This window comes from Linepithema humile, chromosome 2 (genome assembly GCF_040581485.1).
Source record: "Linepithema humile isolate Giens D197 chromosome 2, Lhum_UNIL_v1.0, whole genome shotgun sequence".
Classification (NCBI taxonomy): domain Eukaryota; kingdom Metazoa; phylum Arthropoda; class Insecta; order Hymenoptera; family Formicidae; genus Linepithema; species Linepithema humile.
Window position 1 is genome coordinate 8,099,200 of NC_090129.1, and position 23,943 is coordinate 8,123,142.

At 36.2% G+C, this 23,943-nt stretch overlaps 3 protein-coding genes across 7 annotated transcripts in view; 2 read left to right on the forward strand and 1 right to left on the reverse strand.

Moving 5' to 3' along the window:
- The first annotated feature begins 410 nt into the window (after positions 1-410).
- On the forward strand, positions 411-8,177 carry Als2 (Amyotrophic lateral sclerosis 2). 2 transcript variants are annotated; one of them, XM_067348849.1, is made up of 15 exons: positions 411-606; positions 705-1,149; positions 1,362-2,681; positions 2,763-3,329; positions 3,417-3,786; positions 3,894-4,095; positions 4,181-4,361; positions 4,470-4,636; positions 4,747-4,856; positions 5,025-5,236; positions 5,355-5,906; positions 6,216-6,392; positions 6,503-6,671; positions 6,772-6,954; positions 7,043-8,177. In XM_067348849.1, the coding sequence occupies exons 2-15, from the start codon at positions 809-811 to the stop codon at positions 7,088-7,090; spliced, it is 4,599 nt and encodes a 1,532-aa protein (XP_067204950.1). In that variant the 5' UTR covers positions 411-606; positions 705-808; the 3' UTR covers positions 7,091-8,177. The 2 variants fall into 2 exon arrangements, with proteins under 2 accessions (XP_067204950.1, XP_012234022.2); XM_012378599.2 differs by having other exon boundaries at positions 411-1,149.
- Positions 8,178-9,913: 1,736 nt separating this feature from the next.
- On the forward strand, positions 9,914-12,230 carry holn1 (CD2 antigen cytoplasmic tail-binding protein 2 homolog holn1). The gene is made up of 7 exons (XM_012378154.2): positions 9,914-10,204; positions 10,316-10,493; positions 10,609-10,772; positions 10,979-11,153; positions 11,237-11,430; positions 11,491-11,602; positions 11,699-12,230. The coding sequence occupies exons 2-7, from the start codon at positions 10,355-10,357 to the stop codon at positions 11,932-11,934; spliced, it is 1,020 nt and encodes a 339-aa protein (XP_012233577.1). The 5' UTR covers positions 9,914-10,204; positions 10,316-10,354; the 3' UTR covers positions 11,935-12,230.
- Positions 12,231-12,949: 719 nt separating this feature from the next.
- The window catches only part of LOC105678766 (carboxypeptidase N subunit 2-like), a 54,519-nt gene continuing 43,525 nt past the window's right edge, over positions 12,950-23,943 (reverse strand). For 2 of the 4 annotated variants that reach the window (XM_067348852.1, XM_012378375.2), the window contains one exon: positions 12,950-22,330. In XM_067348852.1, coding sequence (XP_067204953.1) covers positions 20,388-22,298 — 1,911 coding nt within the window. In that variant the 5' untranslated portion in view covers positions 22,299-22,330 and the 3' untranslated portion in view covers positions 12,950-20,387. The remainder of the gene's footprint in view (positions 22,331-23,943) is intronic. The other 2 variants (XM_067348853.1, XM_012378376.2) reach the window with 1 other exon arrangement.

Below are 23,943 nucleotides of genomic sequence, written 5' to 3' on the forward strand. Positions count from 1 at the left end.
GTAGCCCAGAAACATGTAGAAAAATTAATAGCGTTTTCGATTATACAGGATTTGAACGACCCAGGGTTGGTTAATGACGTCATTGCAACCTCTCCACCAATGAAAGACTTGCATTTATAGTAAAATAGTGATTGATCAACCCTGGGTCGTTCAAATCCTGTATAATCGAAAACGCTATAAGATTACCTGCTGGAACCGCCATTTTATCTGGGATTTTAATAGAATGTTAATAGGAGCACATGATAATATAAGAGCTCACTCATAATTAGTGCAGTACACTTACCATCTTGTATAGTTGTATGTTGTTTCAGCTGACCAAAAGATGGCACTGTTTCGAGTGAGCGCCTATGCCATCATGTGTTCCTGTTACAAATGCTCAAAATCCCGGCTAGAATGGTTCTTTCTGGTTCAGCTGTACTTTCTGTACTTTTTTTTTTATCTTTTTTCCTCCAACACAAAATCGTATGCCCATTTCATTTCAAGTGCAAGAGTTGTAATACGATGCGAGATAGAAACATACCGAATGACACCCTCCATCTCTATCTTTCGATAAGAGCTTGCAACAGCTGATATCGGTCGTCACCGATTTATACTTACTCACTGGATGTTAGTATAATGTAAAGCTTGTTTGTTCAATCATGTCATCGTGTAAATTTACTGCTATATTTTTAAAGAAGTGTTTACTGCAGAAAACGTTATTGCAGATAACATGACAAAAGAATGATAGTCGCGCCGCTAAAGAAAATTTTGTAGAAGAGTTCTCGTAGGTTATGTAAACGCCTTCATTTGCTGAGCCTCGTACACTAAAATGGATAAACACATGCATCTATGGAGAGGCGCCGACAAATTGTCTTTCACATTCGGTGACAAGCCGAACGGCATTATCTCCAAACTGGTCACCATCAAAGATCGCATTTTTGTAGCGACCACATCCAACAATTTGTACCATGGAGAAGTGTCATTGCAGGAGAACACCTGTCCTAAGCTCGTTCTCAAAAGGGCTCAATTCGATGTTATCGATGTAGCCGCTAATTCTGAACACTTGTTTATTGTAAATACTAAGGGACATGTTTTGAAAGTAAATCCTCAGGACATGGGTGTTATAGATACAATCGTTCTTAAAGAGGAAGTAAAATATTGCAGTCATGGGTAAATATATTAAAACATGTCTTGCATTCAAAAATTAGACAGACTTTCTCTTACATGTTGTATATAGTTTTTATTTTATGATCTAATTTGCTCTTCTCACATATTACAAGCATTTTTGTTAACAGATGAATAAATATATAGAATTTATCAAGTCAGTTTCATCATATGTCTTCAATTATTACTACTAAAGACAAATTATAATTTTTTTGCAGATATAAGGAAGAAAATGAAGTAGTGAAGATCAAATCCATAGCAGTTAGCGATCATTCAGCACTATTTGTTACGGAAAATGGACAGCTATGGGCTAGCGGTAATCAACCACAAATAGATATAAGTAGTACAGAACCAAAGAAAGTTAGATTTTTTGATGGACGGACAGTATCTGAGGTTGCCTGTGGTTTCAATTTTAATGTAGTTACTGTGAGGAAAGCCGCCAAATCCATAAAAGATGATACAGATAGTGAAAATGAGTTAGAGGAAGAAGTCTTTATTAATTCTTGTCCACAATGTTTGAACAATGTTATGTTGAGTCCTGGAAGTGTAACATCATCAGATACATGTCTTACTGGTCTTCATGCACAGCAGTTTAGTGATCGTTCTACAAATTCTATCAGTGCTTTGTCTACTGCCAGTAAAGAGCATATTCTTTTGCCAGAAATGGACAAGAAAGAACATCCTTCTGATATTGTTGAAAACGGTGGGGAATGTGTGAACAATTTAACAGATTCCGAAAAAGATGAGAAAAAGAATGTTATATTTATAAACACGGAAACCGCTCGACAATTTCTAACCAGACAACTGTCTTGGGTTTCATCTTACGGAAGTGCCAAAGAAGACATACCTATGGAGAGTGTTGATCGGTCAACAAGATTGATAAAGCAAAATGTATCAAATATGGCTAATTTAGTGTACGAAGGCGTTAAGAATGTAGGAGGCAAAGTTGTAACTCTGTCTAGACATATGAGTGGAAGTTCAGATATTAATGAATCTAAAGCTGATAGCAATGAAAACTTAGAAGAACAAGGAGACAGTTATACAAAAGGAACTGCGACTAGTTTGGCATTAAGTTTACGCTGTGAAGAGTTCCCTTGGTCTTCGAGTACCGGTTCCTCTGAACATGAATTATCCCAACAAGGTTTGAATGAAAGAATTAATACGTTATCTCGCACTGGAAGCAACATATTAGCGACAGAACTTTGGACATGGGGTGATGTACAGTATGGACAACTGGGAACGGGAGATATCATCAAACGACCAAGGCCAGTGTTAGTAGCAAAGCTTAGCCATACTGGGATCAGAAAGATATCTTGCGGTGTCTTCCATGTGCTTGCTTTAACACTGGACGGTAGAGTGTTTGCGTGGGGTCGTAATAATTTTAAACAGGTCACTTTGCACAGTACAATAGATCAAAGCGCTCCTCAGCTATTCACCACAAAATTATCTTCCAATGAAAGAGCTATCGATATGGCAGCTGGTAATTTCCACAGCTTAGTAATGATGCATCATGGTTTATATTTTATGGGACAATCGAGGTAAATAATTCAAGTAAAAATCTCTTTTCTTGAAAAGAATAATTTTATTTCTGTTTACTGATGAATGCATTATAATTTTAGTAAAGTTGGCGATATGTTTCAACTTGATATACAAACCAAGGAATCGAGTAGTCCGAGAGAGATTTTCAGTTCTGGGCAATACAGTTGTTGTTCTGTGATAAATGAGCCAGCAATAAATATGTCGGAGGATTTAATAAACGATCAAATCTTCCTTGAAGAAATGTTGATTGTTTATCAAAATCTAATCAAGCCGTTTCAGAAGAAAAGTGGTGCAACCCAAGAAGCTAATGCGTATGAAACACTGTGTCGCTGCTACGCGGAGCTGATGCACTTTAGTGTCTTAAATGTCATAAGTTTGTGGGATTATTTTAATCATATTGGAGAAGCATATGAAGTTGCAATTGTTGCCAATATAGAAGAATTTACTACTGTGTATAAATACTATTTAAATGCTATTTGCGATGTTATATCTCTCGGTGGTTTTATGCATATTGCAAAACTCATTGAAGTGCCACAAATAGTATCGAACTTATTTATGGATAGTTTAAAAGGTAGCGATGTAAAAAAGAATAACAATGAAATAGTTGTAACAACTGCATTACAGCATCCTTTATGTAAGCTAAACAGGTAATTTGCCGCACGTAGCATACATTTCAACAAAGATTTATTTTATTTATTTATAATCTTTTAAATAATATATACGTGTTATTGCAGATATAAAAATATGATTCATAGTTTAATAAAAAGCAATGGAACAAGAATGGGTGTTGAACGATTACAAGAAGCTCTTATAAAATGGGAGCAAGTACACGATGAGCAAGAAAAACGTCAAAAAGAGGCGGAAGCTACAAAATTGTTTTGGGAAAGTTCCGGCAAACTAGGAGACATATTGAGATCTCCTGATAGAAGGCTTATTAGAGAATCAAGAACGTACCCACTATCGATACTCAATTCTGGTAGATTTTCATCTCATTGGTTTATTTTATTGACGGATATTTTCATACATGTTACTGGCGCCACACATACAGTTCATCCACTTCGAACATTATGGGTAGAACCTCTGCCAGACTCGGAAAATGTACAGGTACAAAATTATATTTATATCTTCATCTATTTCATTGTATTTTATTTCTAACGAGAATTGATATATAGTAGCTAATAGAATTAAAAATAGATTTATTTAACTTTTAGAATGCTATATCAATTGTTGCACCAGAAGACAATTTTGTTTTGTACACACCTACACCTAGTGAACGAAATGAGTGGTTACATGCTCTGCAAAATACTATCAAGAATAGTTTGCAAAGAGTGATAGGAAATGTACCTCCATTAGCACGCTCAAGCTCGTTCTCATTCACGAAACATGCTGTTTTTAAGGATGCAAAGTACACTGGTTGGTAAAATGATAGTAAAATATATTTCACATTAAGAAGCGTTATGTATAGAAAAAATATTTACAATAAATCGTAAATTTGCAGGACGATGGCTAAATGGTAAACCACATGGTTCTGGAAAATTAGAGTGGTCAGACGGTCGTACATATGTAGGCCAATTTCATAAGGGTGTTATTCACGGCACTGGAAAAATGGAAATTCCAATGCAGGGTGTGTATGAAGGCCAGTGGAAGGACGGTCAGCAAAATGGATGTGGAACGATGAAGTGAGATTCAATTTTTGAACATGTCCTAAAGATTAAGTGTTTTATAAAACGAAACTTTTATATTTTTGCCGTATTTTTAATACTTATAAATACACAAAAATATTTTAGATACGTCAATGGAGATTTTTACGAAGGATACTTTAAGGATGGATTGCCTCATGGGCATGGCGTCAAGAAAGAAGGTCACTTTATGGCATCAGTTGCATCTGTTTATATTGGAGAATGGGCTGCCGGTGTTAAACAAGGTTACGGAATAATGGATGATATCATGACAGGTATAAATAATTAGCTTAAAAGCAAATTACCGCATGATAATTTGATATAAACTTTTCGATAGAATGATCACAATAAAACAAAGTTACATTTTTATAATTTAATATCACAGGTGAAAAATATCTCGGATCGTGGAGTAATGGTATGAAGCATGGAAATGGTTTGATTGTCACACTTGACGGTATTTATTATGAAGGTGCCTTTACACAAGACATCCTAACGGTAACTATACGTTTTAATATATTTTCTTAATATAAGAGATATTTTAAAAGAAATATAAATCATCGAAATAGTAATTGTTTTACGTTAATTTGTGTAATACATATAGTCTGCCTTATTTATTCAAGTATGAAAGAATAGAAACAATATTTTATCATTTGTCCATTAAAGGGTCACGGAGTAATGGTATTTGAGGACGGCACGCATTACGAAGGTGAATTCAAATCTGCAGGAATATTTTGTGGAAAAGGTACATTAACATTTCGAAGTGGCGACAGGCTAGAAGGCAATATGAACGGTGCATGGAACGAAGGCGTCAAAGTTATTGCCACATTGCATATGAATAAAGCCAGTGGAACTGTACAATCTATTTCAAAACCAGCGTAAATATTTCTTCACATTATTACAATATTAAATATTACTAATATTAAATAGTAAATTAATTATTAAGAGTTTATTATTATAGCCTTTTGTATCATTTGAACTAACGATTTTTATTAGATCTTTCGGAAAACTCTGTGTACCTCCCGATCAAAAATGGAAAGCCATATTCAAACAATGTTATCAACAACTTGGTGTGTCCGAATCGGTTACTAAAAGTTCCAGTGAAAAATCTACAGAAACACAAAGAGTGTGGCAAAATGTTGCTAGTATAATAACAAAATCCCATCAGAAGACATTGCAACGAAAAAAGCTTTCTACTAAGGCCTCAAATGCAAAAGAGAAAAATAATGAAACAATCGATCAGTTGGACAAGATTCCATGCTTTGGACGAGATAAACTCACCAGTCAAACTTATAACGAAATTCATAAGTATCTAGTGAAAGCTTTTGAAAGTCCACATCATCCATTAGGCACTCTTTTGACAGAAGTAGCTGCAGTATACACAGCTACGTACGGTGGAGTGAGAGTACATCCCCTATTACTTAGCCATGCAGTATCAGAGCTTCACAGTATTACTACAAGGATATATGAGATTGTTCTTCTTTTATTCCCGGCTCTACCACGTTGCGGCAAAGAATGTGTCCTTGAAACTGATGATAAAGAAGAAGAGTACGTATTGCAAAAGTTATAAAGACATCAAAACTGATATAATTAGCAATATTGCGCATCCAATTCTTTCTATCGATTTCTTCATAATAATTTCAGTGATAATAATAATAATAATAATAATAAACGATCCTATTATATTGCGTAATACATTACAAAGCAATCGTAGATTCTATTTATATAATTTTCGATATTAGTAAATTGCTAATGGCGCTTCAATTGGCTTCAATTGGCTGAAATCACGATAAAATTAGTTAATGAGTATATACTAATTTATTTTATTATAAATCACGTAAAAATATTTATTTTTAGACAAGTCATAAGTGCTGCCGCAATTCTTCATCCGATATTACTGCCACGTGTACATTCCGCACTTTTTGTATTATATGCCTTACATAATAAAAAAGAAGATGATGCATATTGGGAAAGATTAATGAAATGGAATAAGCAGCCTGACATAACTTTGATGGCCTTCCTTGAAATTGATCAGTAAGTAATAGATTTGTAATTAGTAGAATACATAAGTTATCATTTGGAGATTTGATTATAATGTTACAATAATTTGTATTTAATGCATTTGCACTCTTAACAAATTGTAGGAAATTCTGGAAAACTACAAACATAATAAATATCACAGATAACTCATTATCGTATCAACATGAACCTTACTTTAGCAATGCTATAGAAACTTTGCAGCAACTTAAAACAACTTTTTCACCTTTAGAAAAATTGTTGGTGGTTAGAAACACATTTGATCAAATGACACAAGTAAGGATATGTTAGCAACATTATTGATATTTCTATCTATAATAAATATATTGAAACAGATCATTTATATTTTCTCATTTTTGCACATGTTTATCAACAGGTAGTACAAAAACAACTAGGCTCTACATATTTATGGACGATGGACGAATTGTTTCCAGTGTTTAGTTTTGTTGTAGTGCGTGCTAGTGTGTTACAATTAGGGAGTGAAATACATTTTATTGAAGATTTCATGGAGTCGTATTTGCAAAATGGAGAGCTTGGTATTATGTTTACTACTCTTAAGGTCAGATATGATTATAAAAAATAAAACTTATAAAATTAAAACACAGAAAACAAAAACTAAGTAATAAACAAAATTAATTTTATTACAGGCATGTTACTACCAGATATTACAAGAAAAAACAAACATGGGCGATTGAAATCACAGATATATCTCAACAAATATATAGTACAATGAAATGATAAATATATATGGATAAATATATATATATATATATATATACGTTTAAATAACATCAAACTCATAAAAGACATCAGGATAAAAATAAATGCATGACAAAAAGGTATTATGTATTACAATAGACGAAAGTGATAAATTGCATTTATGATACATAACGTAGTCCTTAGCATCTTGATTATACAAAGCTGAAATATGAAATGAAATAAAAAATGGTATAACATAGTTCATTAAAAGTTTGTCAATGTAAAGAATATAAGTTTCTTCTTGAACGATATTTATCATTAGCAAATTTAATGTTTTGAAACTAAACATTTGCGCGTATGACACATGTAAAATATGAATTTCGATTATCTGTTGTCCAAGAATACTGCACATTTAAAAACCATATAAAGTGCATAGCTCAATATTGTGATAAAAAAGTTAAACGTTACCTTTTTCACATACCTGAATTAGAGATTAGCCATTAAAAAAGCAATTATTAATATTATTATTGTTATTAATCTTTTTATAATATTATGCGCTTTTATTATGTTAAATCTTATAGAAAAAATTATACAATATAATTTATTTTTTTAGTACTGATGGTAAAAGTTATAAATTTAAATAAATTTTGATGGTAGATCATGTCACACATTAACAAAATTACATTGGCAATCTATTCTGTTAAAAAGTAAAATACAAATAAAAAGCAAATTGTAAATTGAATTGTATTAGAATGTCGAATCATAAAAATGTTTGAAAAGCTTTTTAAGATTTAAACATGATTGTTATGCATAATTTATTTATAATTTTTATATATATATATTATTTTTAATTCCTTTTCATATAAGTTTTTAAGATTTATTTATTAATCATAATTTCAAACATATGTGTTATGATTAAATATAGAAATATGTTATATTTATTGTAAATGAGCACAATAAGAAAGAAAATTTGCTCCTTATTAAATAAGTGAACAAATTTTGTTTTTATTGTTGTTCATATAAAGAATATATGCATCTCGAAATATCAGAAATATATGCCAGATATTTGTTTGCTGACAAGTATCAACATGTGCATTTCATTGAAATATATGTATCTATAATACGTATTATAAGAGATAAGATAATATATACACATATGAATCAATTGATGTTAAAAAGTTAAATTGTAAGTTACGTAAAATTTACAGTAATACTAAATTTGTTTTATGTTATCTTAAATTGTTTCAAAACACATAAGTATTATTGCATAATTGTATGATAAAAAATTGAAATTTGGGTTTTGGTATTACTACTTAATATTATTGAAGAATACGCTATATATTTCTCCTTGTATATCTGCACTTTCATCATAGTTTTAATCCAGTTATATACATGTGATATTATTTCAAACGATATTTCTAACAACTAGCATGTACCTGAAACATATTCTTTATATTAATTCGGAAGGGTTCGCTCGTAATATTCACATATTCATATTAAGCTCGCATAATTTATCTATTTTTTCAAAGAATCAAGATTCCATTCTTTTATTTTATTTTATAAGTAATTATAAAATGTTTTATTAAGATTTTAATATATATATATAAAAACTCTTATCTATTTCTACAATTATGAACCCTACTGAATTAATATATTATGAATGTACAATAATTGTGTACCATATGCTACACAAATTTTATGGTATATTTAGTATCGCAAGCAAAACTGAGAAATCAAATTATTAGCATCAAATAATAGATCATCCAAATATTGCATCTTATATGTCTGCAGAACAATTAAAATATTTTGGATTGAAGTTGACTGTATTAGTTATAATTTTCAGAAAAGATTTATTTTTCTTGTATGACATATTAAAAATTCTATATATCCAGAAGTTGTACTACATGAAGTAGTTATTTATGTACTAGGAAAGATGTGTATGTAATGAAATTAATATGCCATATTAAAATTACGTGTAGCAAGTAAGATTAATGATCGAATATTGCAGATATGCTTATACTTTCTATTGTAAGGGAAGAAGGATAAAAAGAGTGACTAGTTCCAATTGTAAAATTTGCAATACAAATGCACAATATTATTAAAAATCCATTAAGAGAAAGCTTGTAACAGAATGATATGAAATTGTTTTCATAAAACACGTCGTAATTTTTAAGTGGCGTATTATGTACGAAGTTAAAATTACTTAGTTATTGCACTATTTATATAAAGAATAAAATCATGCGGATATAAAATAACAAAAACCTATATGTATTATTAATACATGTGCGTATATAAATCTATATAATTATATGACACAGTTAAAATTAAATTTACTTTTCATAGGTTTTTTGTAATACAAATTCTTTAACTGATAGTGTTTTATATATTATAGAATTTTAAATAATTAAAATAATATTTTATTATTTATAATGTAAACAAGAATTGTTATAATTCTTGATATATAATTGACAAATTGTATTAATATTACCAATTGTTTATTTATAATTATTATGAACAAATAAAAAAGATAAAGATAAATGGGAGCAGTACAATAAAAATAATTTACATATTTGCAAACATAAATGTAAAAAACAATGTAAAAATATATTCTGCTGTCATTAAAATGACTATATCTGGAATTCTAATTTTAAACGTGATATTCTTAATTATTTTCTTTTTTATCGATAATTTTTTCCAACTTCGACAATTTCTATTCTCCTAATTTGTTCAATAATTTTTCAATAATTACCACAAAAGTATTTAATCAACAATTCCACATTTTCCTACACCTTCTTGTTATGCACTTGAAAATGATGGACGGTCCGCTATATATTTCCGTCATTTTCAAGTGCATAAAGTGCACAAGGGTGTCCACGAAGAAAATGAGTGCTCTTACAAAAAGTTATGCAATTTTGTGATTTATAATCAAAATAAATATCGAACACAGATTTTAATTGTAAATAACAACATTTATACACCTAACAAGTTTTTTGGCACTTGAAATTTTGGAGCAGATAGAATAGTTTCACTCTGAGAATCATATTGCACAGAATATAACCTATACGTACTGTGTCAGGAATTCTATATATTAAACCATTTGTTATAATAAGGTAAGAAACTGTCTTTCGAAACGTAAATAATATTAAATAATTGTGCGTGCTTGAATTATTAAAGTAAATCTCACATATAACACTTCCAATAACATAATTTCTTTTACACAGAGATTTGTTTAATAAAAAGTCTACTTATATGCAAAAACCATGTCAAAACGTAAATTTGATGATATGGAAGGCACATCTCTTCAACAACAACCACTTAAAAATTCACTGGATTCGGATGAGGAGGACGATGAGATAAACGAAGATGCCTATAATGTGATGAATGAAGATGAATTTGAAGGTAGCTAAATTAATATATCATATTATTTAGATAAACTGATGTATTACATTCATTATTGTTATTGCATAGTTCTTATTTTACATAATATAATGATTTATTTATATCTGTCAAACAGGTACAGAAGATGGACCCTCAGCACCAGAAACAAATGTAGGATTTACAGCGTTTAATATGAAAGAAGAATTGGAAGAAGGTCACTTTGACAAAGATGGTCATTATCTTTGGAAAAAAGAGAAGCAAATAAGAGATAATTGGTTGGATAACATTGATTGGGTACAAGTTAGTAAGATAAACATAAATACAAATATAAAATTTTATCTTAAGGGAAAATAAATTAATTATATGAAGTATGTAAACCATTTATATAAAAATATGTTTCCATCTTTATAGAATTTTGTATTTTACAAAATTATGAAAATTATGTTATATTTCTAAACAATATTATTTGCCAATATATAAATCATTACCATATATACCTTTTACAGGTCAAACCTGGTTCTACAAGTAAAGAGAATGCCAAATCAAGTGAAGGCCATGGATTAGGAGATAGTGATAGTGACGATGAAGGAGATATTATGTTTGATCCCATTCCATTGTATAAACAGATTTTCGAATATCTTAAACCTGGTGAAAGTGTTTCTAAAGCACTATGCAGACTTGGTATATAAATCACTAATATAATAATTACTAATATATGCATATGCAAGCTATAAGACAAATAAATATGAATTATCCCATTCCAGGTAAAGGAAAAAAGAAATTAACCACAGCAGAAAGATGGAAAAGAAAAAAAGAAGAACCAAAAAAAGAAGAACCTAAAGAAGAAGATCCAAATTCTGCTAACATAATAAAATTAACAGAGCTAGCAAATGAATTACTAACACGTACTGGTAATATGGACATATATCAAGAAACCTATGAACACATAAAAAAGAAGGTAATAACGAATATGAAATTATATATAGGAAGTGGAGTTATAAAAAATTATATTTTGCAGATTGGACAAGGCGATAAACATGCACATCCTTCGAAACAAGAAGCAGAATTGGATATGTATGCTGATGATTTTGATGAAAAGGAAAAGGCGAAACTGGATGATACCGATAGTGGTGTGTAAATAGGATATTAATGACATATATCTTCACATTATGTCTATTTTGCATTTTTACATTATACATTATGAATTACATATACATACTCTATAGGTAAGGCAGCTGAAACAACCAGCGAAGACAAAACTGCGAGTTTAGAAGAAAGCGTAACATGGGATCTGAAATGGTCACAGAATGAAAATGCAGAAGTACACGGACCTTACAGTACTCAGCAAATGCAAGCGTGGGCAAAAGAAGGATATTTTAAAGTGGGCGCCTGGGTCAGAAGAACTGGACAACAGAATCAGTTTTATAATAGTGCTAGAGTAGATTTTGAACTCTATCTGTGACATCTCTATAGGACGCAAGGCGTGTGAATAAATAAATATGTATAAATATTGTCAGAATATTTTGTCAAACATCAAAACTTTATAGAAATAGCTTTCATTTCTTGTGTAAAATTTTTGCAAAGTGATATAAATAACGGAACACTTATATTTTATTGCACAATTATATATATAGATGTAGATGCACAAATGCATCTAATAGGTGGCTCAAGTTGTAAGTATTTTACGAATCTTTTAAGGAAACTCTATACCTCAGTTGTAAACAAAACATTTTTCTAATAAAATTTTGTCAAAACTTATGATATTAATTTTATTTTACATCTGGAAACGGGAACACAAAAAGAATAAAAAATATTCTCAATAAATTTGTATTATTAAAATAAAATTTAATTTCCATTTTATCGAATTTGCTAGATCAGTAAAATTATTATAAGATTAATAATATATAAATTTGATAGAATAAAAAATCTCATGTACAATTGTAAATAAATTGTGAAATGACAATTTTTTTTGTAAAATCCGGAAGGTTTAATTTTTGAAGTACGATATATGACAACAAAAAAAGTTTACTTACAATATTTATATAAAAATTCATTTCTCTACAACACGAGGTCTAAAATTTAATATTAGAAAATCATCATTTTGCTCACAAAGAACATACGAGATGTCATACAAATTTTTTCAGTACATTATAAAAGCATCTGGTGTGATACTTAAATCAAGAGAGCACTAAACTCATACTTCAGAGACTTCTCGCGCATTCCTATGGGAATGGGGACGTTAAGATTTATGGTCCGCGGAGCGTGGTATTTTTAAATGGGATTTTATCCCTAAAATAAATCTATTTGTATCGTACGATACAACCATGCAGACTAACTTTTATTTATCTAGAAGGGCGAGAGAATTCTTCCGCTTGATTCTTATATTTATTCTACGTATCACAAATAGGAAATGCTTTTTTTGAGCAAAAAACAAAATATATCGCTGGAAATAAAAAAATATAAGAAAAAACCTCTGAAAATATTCACATTTATTTATTATAAAATAAACTCACCCTTTTGCTTATCTTGTCCATTACGCAGATCTGTACGTAGATGCAGTAGTTTCTGACATTGTAAGAAATTGTACATTCTTATAATTAAAATGAAGGAGGGAATTACATATATTTCGGTTAACACATAGATAACGGGGATTGTGCGAGAGAATTGTAAAAAGGGAGTGATTGAGAGTATACGTCTAGATGGAAGACACGCACAATATTGTATCAATATATAGTGAGTTACAAATTGAAATTATAAATTTTTGTTGTGTAAGTGTCAGTAGATAATTGGCACATTTTTACTGAATATAATTTTATTAAACGTCTTGAACATTTTTATTAGCAATGTATGAAATTTTTATATGATTACTTAAAATATTACTTTAAGTATTTCGTGTACACGCAAAAATTGTTCAGACATGAACATTTGGGAGTATATGTGTGCATGCATATATATAGATTTGTATAAATTGCATATACAAGGTGTCTTGAACTTTGCATCCACGCTCCACTCAACTCTTTGATTGATCTCAAGTCAATTTTTTTGATTAAAATTATACTAGCTATCATTCTCGTTCCTTCATTATTCGATATCAAATAACTTTAAAGTTCTTAAAACTTAAAAAAACCTAATTTAATTTTTGATTAAAATTCTACTTTAGTAACATTCGTAAAAAGGTTCTAAACTTTTTAATTTTTAATTGTCCATAACTCAGAAGCCGTTGGAGCTTGAATATTTTCGTTAAAGAAGAATCGATTTCAAGATAATCACGGAATCTCATTACGTGGAGAATGGGCGCGGATTTAGAGGCACCCTATATATACACGTACATTTTCATAAGTATAAATTCGTAGCTCATCTTGAAAGGTCAGAAATGTTTCAAGCGGAGTGTTAAACGTAGAAGCCCAAAGTATCTCTCTCTATACTAGATTATAGTAAGAAGTATGAATCGACACTTTTTCTAGCTACATGAGTCGATCATAATTGAAAGTCTAAATATGACTACATTACTAAAAGTGCGGTGAGACACATGCAATGTACACCCATTGCTTCAAACTCAATATGTGCGTTTAATATATTTATTAACAATTACATGCTTTTTGATTTATAATTAAATTGTAGAAATTGTAGAAAATATATTCCTCTTCAAATTCACGATGCGCTTAAAGAGAATCTTTCTTGAGCAAAACACTTTTTGCGAAAAATGAATAATTCATCGTTATGTATTATCAAATAATAATTAAAAAGCCAGAAACATTGAAATAAAATGAAATAGAATTTATAACTGAAATGGTAGAAAAGATATTCCTCTTCAAATTCACGATGCTTAACAAGAACCTTTCTTGAGCAAAATACTTTTTACGCAAAATAAACTATTCATCATTATGTATTATCGGATAATAATAAAAAAAAGTCAAAAGCATTGAAGTGCAATGGAATGAATAAAACAATCGCTATTATTCTAAATAAAATAATGCAAGTACACATTGGAGCTTGAATAAATTCATACTGTATGATCTATAAAAAGAAGTGGAATATCGATGAATTTGAAAGCTCGTTTTTATACGAAAGAGATGAACAAATGCAAAAGAAGAAACCAATAAAATAAAATTGACTTTGATGGAGAAAAATTTCGCGTTTACTAAAATTAATGTAAATTGTACTATTTGTAAACATTAGACGCCGTGCTGAATTGTTTTTCCCTTCATTTTTACATATTTGCAAAAAGAAAACAATTTTTGAATTTCTCTATTAATCGAGAATGCGCGTTATGTCGTTTTAATTAAAAACGCGAGTTTGGACTGACATCATGAACAAGTTAATCAACGTTCTGTCGAAAACACAAATTGCTATCGTCGAAATCCGCAACAAAAAATATGAAAGTACACGAAGCAAAGTGGTGAAGGTACATTGCATTACATTCACGCGTATTCGACGAAACAAGTACTTTGGTCTTTTCCAAGCTGAAAGGACGCAGCAGCCGGAGAACACAGGGGACTTTCGGACGAGGGCGAAAATAGGGTAAGAACGACACATACGAGCGGACAAATTACATGCCGGTTTCATAAACGCACGCAAGGAAAAAGGCAAGAGCTACTCCGTTCGGCTTATCTCCATCGTAGCGTTTAGCGTGTGCAGCGCGCCTTATGTGGTATTGCCTTAGTCTAATCTTGAACGATCTGTTCGATTGCATGCGAGTTCGAGTCGCGCCAAGTGAATATTTCGGGTGCAATTGTATATTGTTATGAAACCGGCGCCGTAGGACTACACACACACACGCACACACACGGGGAAAACAAGTAAAACGGGCACTCACATATGGACGTTTACGCATGTGTGGGAACGTGATTTATCGGCGTCGGAATGGTTCAGATACTCCTTTTATTACTTTGTAGAGGCAACTCTCCTGCAGATTTATTTCTATATAAATCAAAAGCCACATATAATAATAAAGTTATTACAACGTTAAATGCACTACGCGTGTAGTAATTTATATTCGCCAAAATACAGAAATATTGTATTAACATTTTAATAACTCCGTTACCGCCGTCCTCGATTTATGCGCGAATAAATCCGCGGAGATGCTCCCTGCGAACCAAGAGAAGTGTCCCGACCATTCTGACGATGACTATACATTCGACATTACACGGGCTGTATGTACATACAAAAATAGCCGCCGAGCAGCAGCGGCACGCCTCAAACGCATCGAAGTCCCCGAAGTGAAGTTCGTAAAAGGGACACGGGGCTGAGAGAGACGAGGAAGAGGAAGGAAAGCGAGGAAGGACGTTTGCGAGGCGGCCTCCATCCCTCTTAGGGGACGCCGGCAACCCCTCTTACAATGAAGCCTCACTCCGCCTCACTCGTCTTCCTCTCCGCTCGTTCTCCGCGAGACGACGAGATGCACATAGCATGACTAACTACCATGACTAACGAGTCGGGCCAAGTGCCACCGAGAAATCTTGGCTAACCGAGCGAGCGAGCGAGGGTAGACGCGGCGAAATATTTTCAGATCTAATATTTCGCGCGGCGCAACGGGGGTGGTCCTCTCCCACTCTTCAATCCCTCAATTCATTATCTCTGTATGCCGACTGGATGGATGCACCGTGCGCGAAAGCGCCCAGATGTAATTAAAATCGTAAATAGTGCGAGTACAATGCGGGAAGTTGTTGTTAAAGATAGCAGTTGGTCGAAGTCGCGGTTGTTGCACCAAAGTCAACGTGTTTATGTAATTATGCGTCCTTTAGATTCCTCAAATCTCACATTTCCGACGGTGTGTGTATCTTCGCCGCTACGCGCCCGGAAAGTCTAAACTTTCGTCTGAGAAAGTTGAGATTTTATCCGCGACGATTACTCAGAGGTCGTGGTTTATAATCGTGACCTATACAAGTCTCGGAAATTCTCTACGGAATTAATGTAAATGGATGGCGACGGCGAGGATCTTAGTTGTAGCCTGAACGACGTAGATGTATCTTAGGTATTTGCTTACGATTTAAGTTTAATCACGCGATTTGAATGGCAGAGAGATATGGGGGTTGAGACAGAGCGGGAGAAATGGGCGGAGATGAACGCTTAATGTCGGTGATCAAAGTTGTAAATTGGATAGGATTTAATTCCCTCCTGTACCTATGCTCCAACAAAATGACAAGCAAACAAAGAGACACCATGTATATGCTTAATTAGAATTCTAACTTTCCCGAGCATCTCTTTGAATAATTATTTGAAAGAATATCTCGTAAAAGTTACATTCTTAATTGTTAAATATACGTGCAAATTTTCACTGTTTGCGAATTCTAAAGTTTTCAAATTTAAATAAAGCTTAAAAAGGGCGTGAGAGGACGCGGATGTCTATAGATCGCACATATATCTCGACAAATACAACGCTTGAAACCGATTGTGCGCCTTACAACTCGAATAAAACAGAAAGTCGAGAATTTATCGACTTCCTTTCTCTTTCTCTCGTTCCATTCGTGTTTCTCAATGGAGCCGTTGTGAAACTCCTCGCATAATCAAAGAAGAAAAGATAGCTGCCGACTTTCAAGTTAAACTGTGACGATCGATTGCGCATTCCGCGCTGAAACTTCCAAACTTAGCGAACCGGAGATGGACGACCCGTTTCAGCGGCTGCTGAAAGCAAGAAGACTCGTGACGCAGCTTGTAGGTCAGTGGACCGTACACGGGGAGCACGTTAATAGGGGATTTTCATTCAGCGTTCCCACCGGGCTTCTCGCTTCGGGGAAAATGAATTTTTCAGGACGCCAAGCAAACTGAAGGAGGCGTATCACTTACGGAGGGCTACGTAAGAGAACGCCAGTCCGGAATGTTTCGTCTAATCGCATTAAAGCTAAACCCCTTCACCGCTCTCGTAAATATAGCCTCGTTGATTTTCCTTTCTCTCTCTCTCTCTCTCTTTTTTTTTCATTTTTTTTACCTAGCTGAGTACTATCATTTTTTAAACGGCCATCCGGCCGTTCGGCGCGAATGAACGTTGATGCGAATTGATGGGAATTGCCGACTATCTGGGGAACTGTGAACGTTTCGCTGGGACGGCGGTTTCCATACATTTTTTATGAAATTATCCGCATATCGAACGACGACGCGAAACGAGAATTCTACATCTCGTTAGATGAACGTAATTGCGGTTCTTAAAGAAATTAACTCTCTAATTTTACACGTGTAAAACTTTCATCGCACATAATGAATATGTTCTCTTAATATTACAGCTGATAATATAATGTTACATCGATCTCCGTATTATCTCAACAGAATTGAAATCAACTTCGATCTCATTAATGTTTCATTATTAGATTGGCACGTGTATAAGCGAATTTCTTCGTTATGAATAATAATCGCTGACTTGCTATTAAAAAATTGACTGAAATAACATATATCTGACGTGGAAAATTCGAAAGAATACGAAATAGCTTTTTCTACTAGACACAGTTCGAAGTTGATCATTCTACGCTTCAAGCTCTCGTTTACTCAAGCAAACGCTGGCAAATTAAAAAAAAAAAAAAGAACGCCCTTAATCTCTCCCCCGATTTAAATTCTATCGTTTTGAAGTTCGAGCTGCGACCTGTAGTAGGAAAATGCGATTCAGTAACGAGACTTAATCTCCGGGTGTTGCAAACTACGACCCGAGAAGTTGCCTTACAAGCGGATCCAATTAGGAAGTTTTGCATATTCTGTTAGGTTTTCGTGGACGCGATGCGTTTCGAGGCGTGCGCTAAAAAACATACAAATAGGTTCTCAGGATCGTAATCGCGGATTCGCGTAACGACTTCCCGTCGTCGTGACTGCGGAGGATGCATGCATCGGTGCACGAATTTTTGCCGGTGTGCGAGAATCATTACGGCGAATCGCGAATACGAATCTGTTCGGTGATTCCCATAACGGAAACGTACGCACTTTATTCATACTGCATTAAGTATATTTTCGTATTCAAAACGTAACATCTTTCCAAACTTAACATCATTAAATTAATAAATAAATATATATTTATATTTTTGTATGTATTCGCTTATGCTTTGTATAAATGTGTCCTTTGTAGTCTCTAAATATATTCGGTGTAATGTGCTTACAGAGTAAAGGTCGTAACTATTATTGCTTCAATTTACAACACTTCGTACGTACGAGGGATCCTCCCTCGGTCGGTCGCAAAAGAGGGAAAAAATCGGATTCGCGACCTATAACGTAATTTGCTCCCTTAAGCGTGTTTTGTGTGGAGGAACGTGTTAACGCAATTTTCAACAAACAACTCATGGCTCTTTTATTAATAGAGCTCTTATTGCAAATTTTCAATATTCGAGTATTCGGTTATTCTTTCGTTTTAGATCGGGATAATAAAAAGTCAGATTATTTGGCATTTATCTTTCCTGAATTATTACAAATATGAATCACTGTTCGGAGCAGCTTTCGCGATCCAACAAATCATATATTTATATAGTTTGTTATTTATAATGTAAATTATCATTAATTTGTGTAAAAATATTCACATATTTAGACTAGAAAATTAGGATCTAAATTTCGAAAAATACTCACGGATGGATTTCGAAATAAAGTTCGAATTTCAATGAACAGCTATGCTCTCGAATACTCGGATATAGTAAGAGCCCCATTGATTAATCCTACAGCGGTTGACGTAGCCGACAATAGTTTAGTTGCAAACCTCGCGCCGGAGGCTCCTCAGCCTGGAACGGACTTTACGAAGAGTATTAATCTCTAGGTAGCTAGTAATCTCTAGAAGGACCTTTAATCGACTAACGCGACGCAGCTTTGATTTGATTTGTCACTACGTTTTCAAACGAATCCGACAAAATGAACGCTCGTCTGGCAAAACCGGGCCACTGCATTCGCACTGAGCCGGCGGATTTCAACTTGCAATCCTCGAAAATAAATACGGGTCCCAGTTTCTCTCACTCTCTTCACGACCCGGCCAGTGGTATAACGTACTCTTACGCTCCCGCACAATTTACATTCCGAGTCAGATTGTGTTCCCTCAGTGAGAATGCATCCTGGCTCTTTCTCTCTCTCTCTTTCTCTCTCTCTCTTTCTCTCACTTCCCTTTCTCTCCCTCTCTTTCTCACTCTCTAGCAGCGACGCAACTATCTCGGAAGACATTTCATTTTCACTCGTCCACGGTTGCTTCTGTTTGTCCTGGGGGGATAATTTCAGCGTGTCGCGTCACGAGGCGCGCTGTAACCTGCCGGTTTCTTACGAGCAAAACACTGCGCATTCGTTTTCGCTCGAGCAACAGAATTTCGGATAATCCGCTTTCCCGACGACGATGTTATCGACCATTTTCCCGCGCCAAATAGAAAGTTACGTCTACCCACATCGACGCGGCTCTTACGTCTTACGTCTTACATCTTACCGTGGTGCGCAAAACCGTACCGTTCGAAACGCGATGAACATCGCTCTTCTCCTCTCCTTCCCGTTCCTTCCCGTATCCATCGGATAAACATTACTATTGCTCAAACGTTTAGCACTTTAGTCGCGCGTGCACCCGTAGTCCTCCGTTGGTCCTCGTATGCGATGAGACGTAGCGCGCCCGATGATAGCGGCGGTGCCGGAACGACAATTCCGAGGGCAATTTCGTACAATTGCGTAAATTTCAACGGTCGAGAGCGGCAATTGAAGCTCTCTCGGTGCGGTGTAAATTTTTCCCTCTCGTCTCCGGCCATAATGCGCACCCTGGTCGATCCCCTTATCATATATACGTAGCGCAACGAGTATCTCGAGTATCAAGACACCGAGCGTCGAGGCAATAATCCCGAGACCTTTCGGACAATTAAGAGCCCGTGATACGGAGCGTTAGCGGCGTATTCGGTTTGCCTAACGACTAGACTGTCCCCGGATTCGCCTTGGACTCCCGCTGATCACCGCTACAGCTGGACCCACGACGCGTTACGATCCCCCTCACACAAAGACGACGTGCGGTTTCTCGGAGAGCGGCGGCGGGGGCGGCGGCGGCGGTGCCGGTTCGTAATCGTAATCGTACTCGTAATCGTAACCGTAGTCCAACCGCCGCAGGGCGTTCGACCGTGGGGTCGCGGCGGAAGGGCTGCGCGCGCGATAAAGCGATAGCACTTCCGGCGGTTCGTCGCGCAGATCAGTCACATCCGCCACCGCGTACATCCCTTCCTCCACCGGTGGCGATTGTTGCTTACCGCCGTACAACGGCGGTTCGTCGCAGCGTCCGGGCCGGGCGTATCGCGGCGTCTCGTAGATGTTCGTGTCCTGCGACTGTGGGCTTCGCTCGGACGCCGTCTTGCCGCGCGGCGTGTCGTACGAGATGTCCTCGTTGTTCCTGCCCAGCAGCCGGCGGCTGTACGACTCGGCGTTCTTATCGAGCCCGTTGTCGCCGCGACCGACGTAGACGAGGAACTCGGGACGATTCGGCGCGGCGTACGGAAGCGACTGTCTCTTCTTCTTCGCGCGGGTGAAATGCGCGAATAGGATGAGCACGATCACCGCCACCGCCAGGATGCTGATGGTGAACAACGCCAGGTGCAGCGGGCTCACGCGACACCGCAGCGAGCCCTCGGACAGCGTGATCAGCGCCTTGCCGGCAAACTCCTCGTCGCTGCAGATGATGTCGTGCGTGTCCAGCTCGAGGCGCGTCTCGTTTCGCCGCTCCTCCGCGCGGATCACGTTCCACAGCCAGTGCACCGAGCAGTTGCACACCAGAGGGTTGCCGCCGACTCGCAGGTAGGACAGCCCGTCGACGGGGAACTGCGTCGGCTGCAGAGTCGCTAGATTGCACCGACGCAGCGAGACCCACCTGAGGTACCGAGCACCGTAGAGAACCCGCGCCGGCAGCTCCCGCAATTCCCGATTGCCGTCCATCGAGATGCGCTCGAGGTTCACGTTGTCGGCGAACGCCCTCGCGTGGACGCTCGCGATCGTGCAGTCGTTCAGCTCCAAGTTCCTCAACTCGAAGAGATTGCGAAACGCCACGGCCTCCAGAGATCCGAGAGGATTCGTGCTTAGAATGAGACTCGTGAGAACGCTCAGCTTAGCCAGAGCGGCCGTAGGCACGGACGTCAGATTGTTCCCCGACAAATCCAGACGCAGGAGGTCCGGCAGGCGATCGAAGGCGACACCGGCGATACTCCTCACGACGTTGTTCGAGAGATTCAGGGAAATCAGCGACGGTAAGGATGGCAGGGAATCTCGAGCGAGCTCCAGCACCAGATTGTCCGACAAGTCGATGCGCTCCAGACTCGGCGCCAAAGCCAGATTGCTCGTCGGTATTTCCAGCAACGAGTTCTTGCTTAGGATCAGAGTCCGTATCTTGTGGAGGTTCCTCAGCAAACCGTCGGGCAGACTCGTGATCGAGTTGTCGCTCAGATTCAACACCTCCAATTCGCTGGTGTACTTGAACGCCTGCTCGTCCATCTGCGAGATGTTGTTGCCGGCCAGATTCAATTCCTTCAGGGACGTTAATCCGCGCAGCGCGTTCTTCGCCAGCGTGCGAATCGTGTTGTTGCTCACGTTCAGCGCGATCAGATTCTGTTGCAGACCGAAATTCTCGAGACCCAGCGTGTGGATGAGATTCGAGCTCAGATCGAGGCTCTCAAGATTCCCGTAGAAACTGAACGTGAGATGCACGCTGGCCACGCGATTGTTCGACAGATCCAAGTGGCGGATCTCCGGATTGAGTTGGATCGGCACGACATCGAGGCCGGCGTAGGCGCACGTGGCGCGTAGACTCTCGTCGTCGCATCGACATCGCGGCGGGCAAAGGCCACTAGCCACGACTGTCATCACGGCGGCCATCGCTATCGCGATCGGCAGCGTCGACGGCGACGGCCCACGTGATGCCATTCCATATGAACTCCTTCCGGACTGGAACTGCCCTTCAATAAAAGCAAATAGCAGAACGTTATCGTCGTATCGATCATCAAAGAAGGCAATCAATCGTGTGAAGGAAGTGCGAGGAAAATGTTCCGCTCGAATGACAACTGAAAGGCTTTAGGAGAGGAAGTGCGACTGGATGCGAGTGGAGACACGCAAATAAGTGCTGGAATTGAAATATCGTGAAAACCAAATAAAAATCTATTCCTGCAAACGTAAAATATTTTTCTGTTTAAACGTTTATATTATTTGTGCAAAAAATTTTTTAAATTGATGAAAAAAAACGCGCCTTGAATATTTCAAAAATTCTAAATATTTCAAAGATGTGTTGAATATAATTTATATAAATAAATCTTTCATTTATTTTTCAAACATAACACAGAACTTTAAAACTTCTCTAAATGTTTCACAGATGTTTGTAATTTTTGAATTATTAAGTAATATAAAAAATACCGGCTTACGATAACGTTTGTGATAAGTGAAAATTAATTTAATTAATTTAAAATTAGTCAATTTATGAGTCAAAAGAATATCATAACGAGATATTCGTTATATCGTACACTGCAACACAAATTTGTCGGAATATCGTGAACATTTACTATATATTTATAGAGTTACGTCTCTCTCTCAAAGCGCGACAGAAATTACTTCATCACACAGTTCCAATTATCTCTTTAATGACCGACAGTTTAATGATATTAACTGCATGTTAATTCTGCATTTCAAAATATGCTATCAGAATTCCTCTTCAACGGAGTGATGTAGCACTATCATTACAATTAATGAGGTCATGATAATGTGACATATTATTTGCACAAACTCTTCAAAGAAGGCAGATAAAAAAAAAGAGTACACTAAAGCGCACCACGATTTCAGTTATCTTCCGACAATTATTGATTACATTTATCCCATTGTGCTTCTTCATATGCGTAAACATTCTTTGCGCTTTATTCGACATACCGTGCACGATTATACGAACGATATCCCTGCGCCATGAAGCTCCGGTAAATGTTTCGAATAAAACCCGCCGTTAGCTGAAAGACCTTTGTGAGCCGGGTAACTCGCGAAAGCGTAACTACCTTTTACGTTCACCGGTTTGCTGCACAAGCTCGATGCAAGTTTATTTACGGACACCTGCACGCTCATTCGTGTTCAGATTTCGCGCTGCCTGCATCGCCGCTCCTCCCGGGATATGTCCGACATGGCGCAGTTTGTATGTCAACGTTTTTATGCCCACGAAGGGTAAATAACGTCACCCACTCGTGACAAAAAGGAACATGACAAACTGGCTTCGAAAGAGAAGTGGATATTAAATTTGCGTCTATGCCCGAATAAATTTACTGCGCGCGGTTAATTAAATTGCGACAAATTTCATCGTGCTCTCCGTTTCATCTGGCGATTTTGTGACATCTTTTTTTAGCATTTTCTGATGCGTGATATAATCGTTTGTCGCTAAAACAATTAGGTTGATTAGCACAGGTTGCGTGAAGCGTGCTCGCATATAAAATAAGAATTTTTTTTACACAAGTCTCTGATGATACTAATTAAAGAAAAACTGTCGCGCAGATTTAAGGTCAAGTGGGAACACATGATAACACATGGTGACATTCTTCAT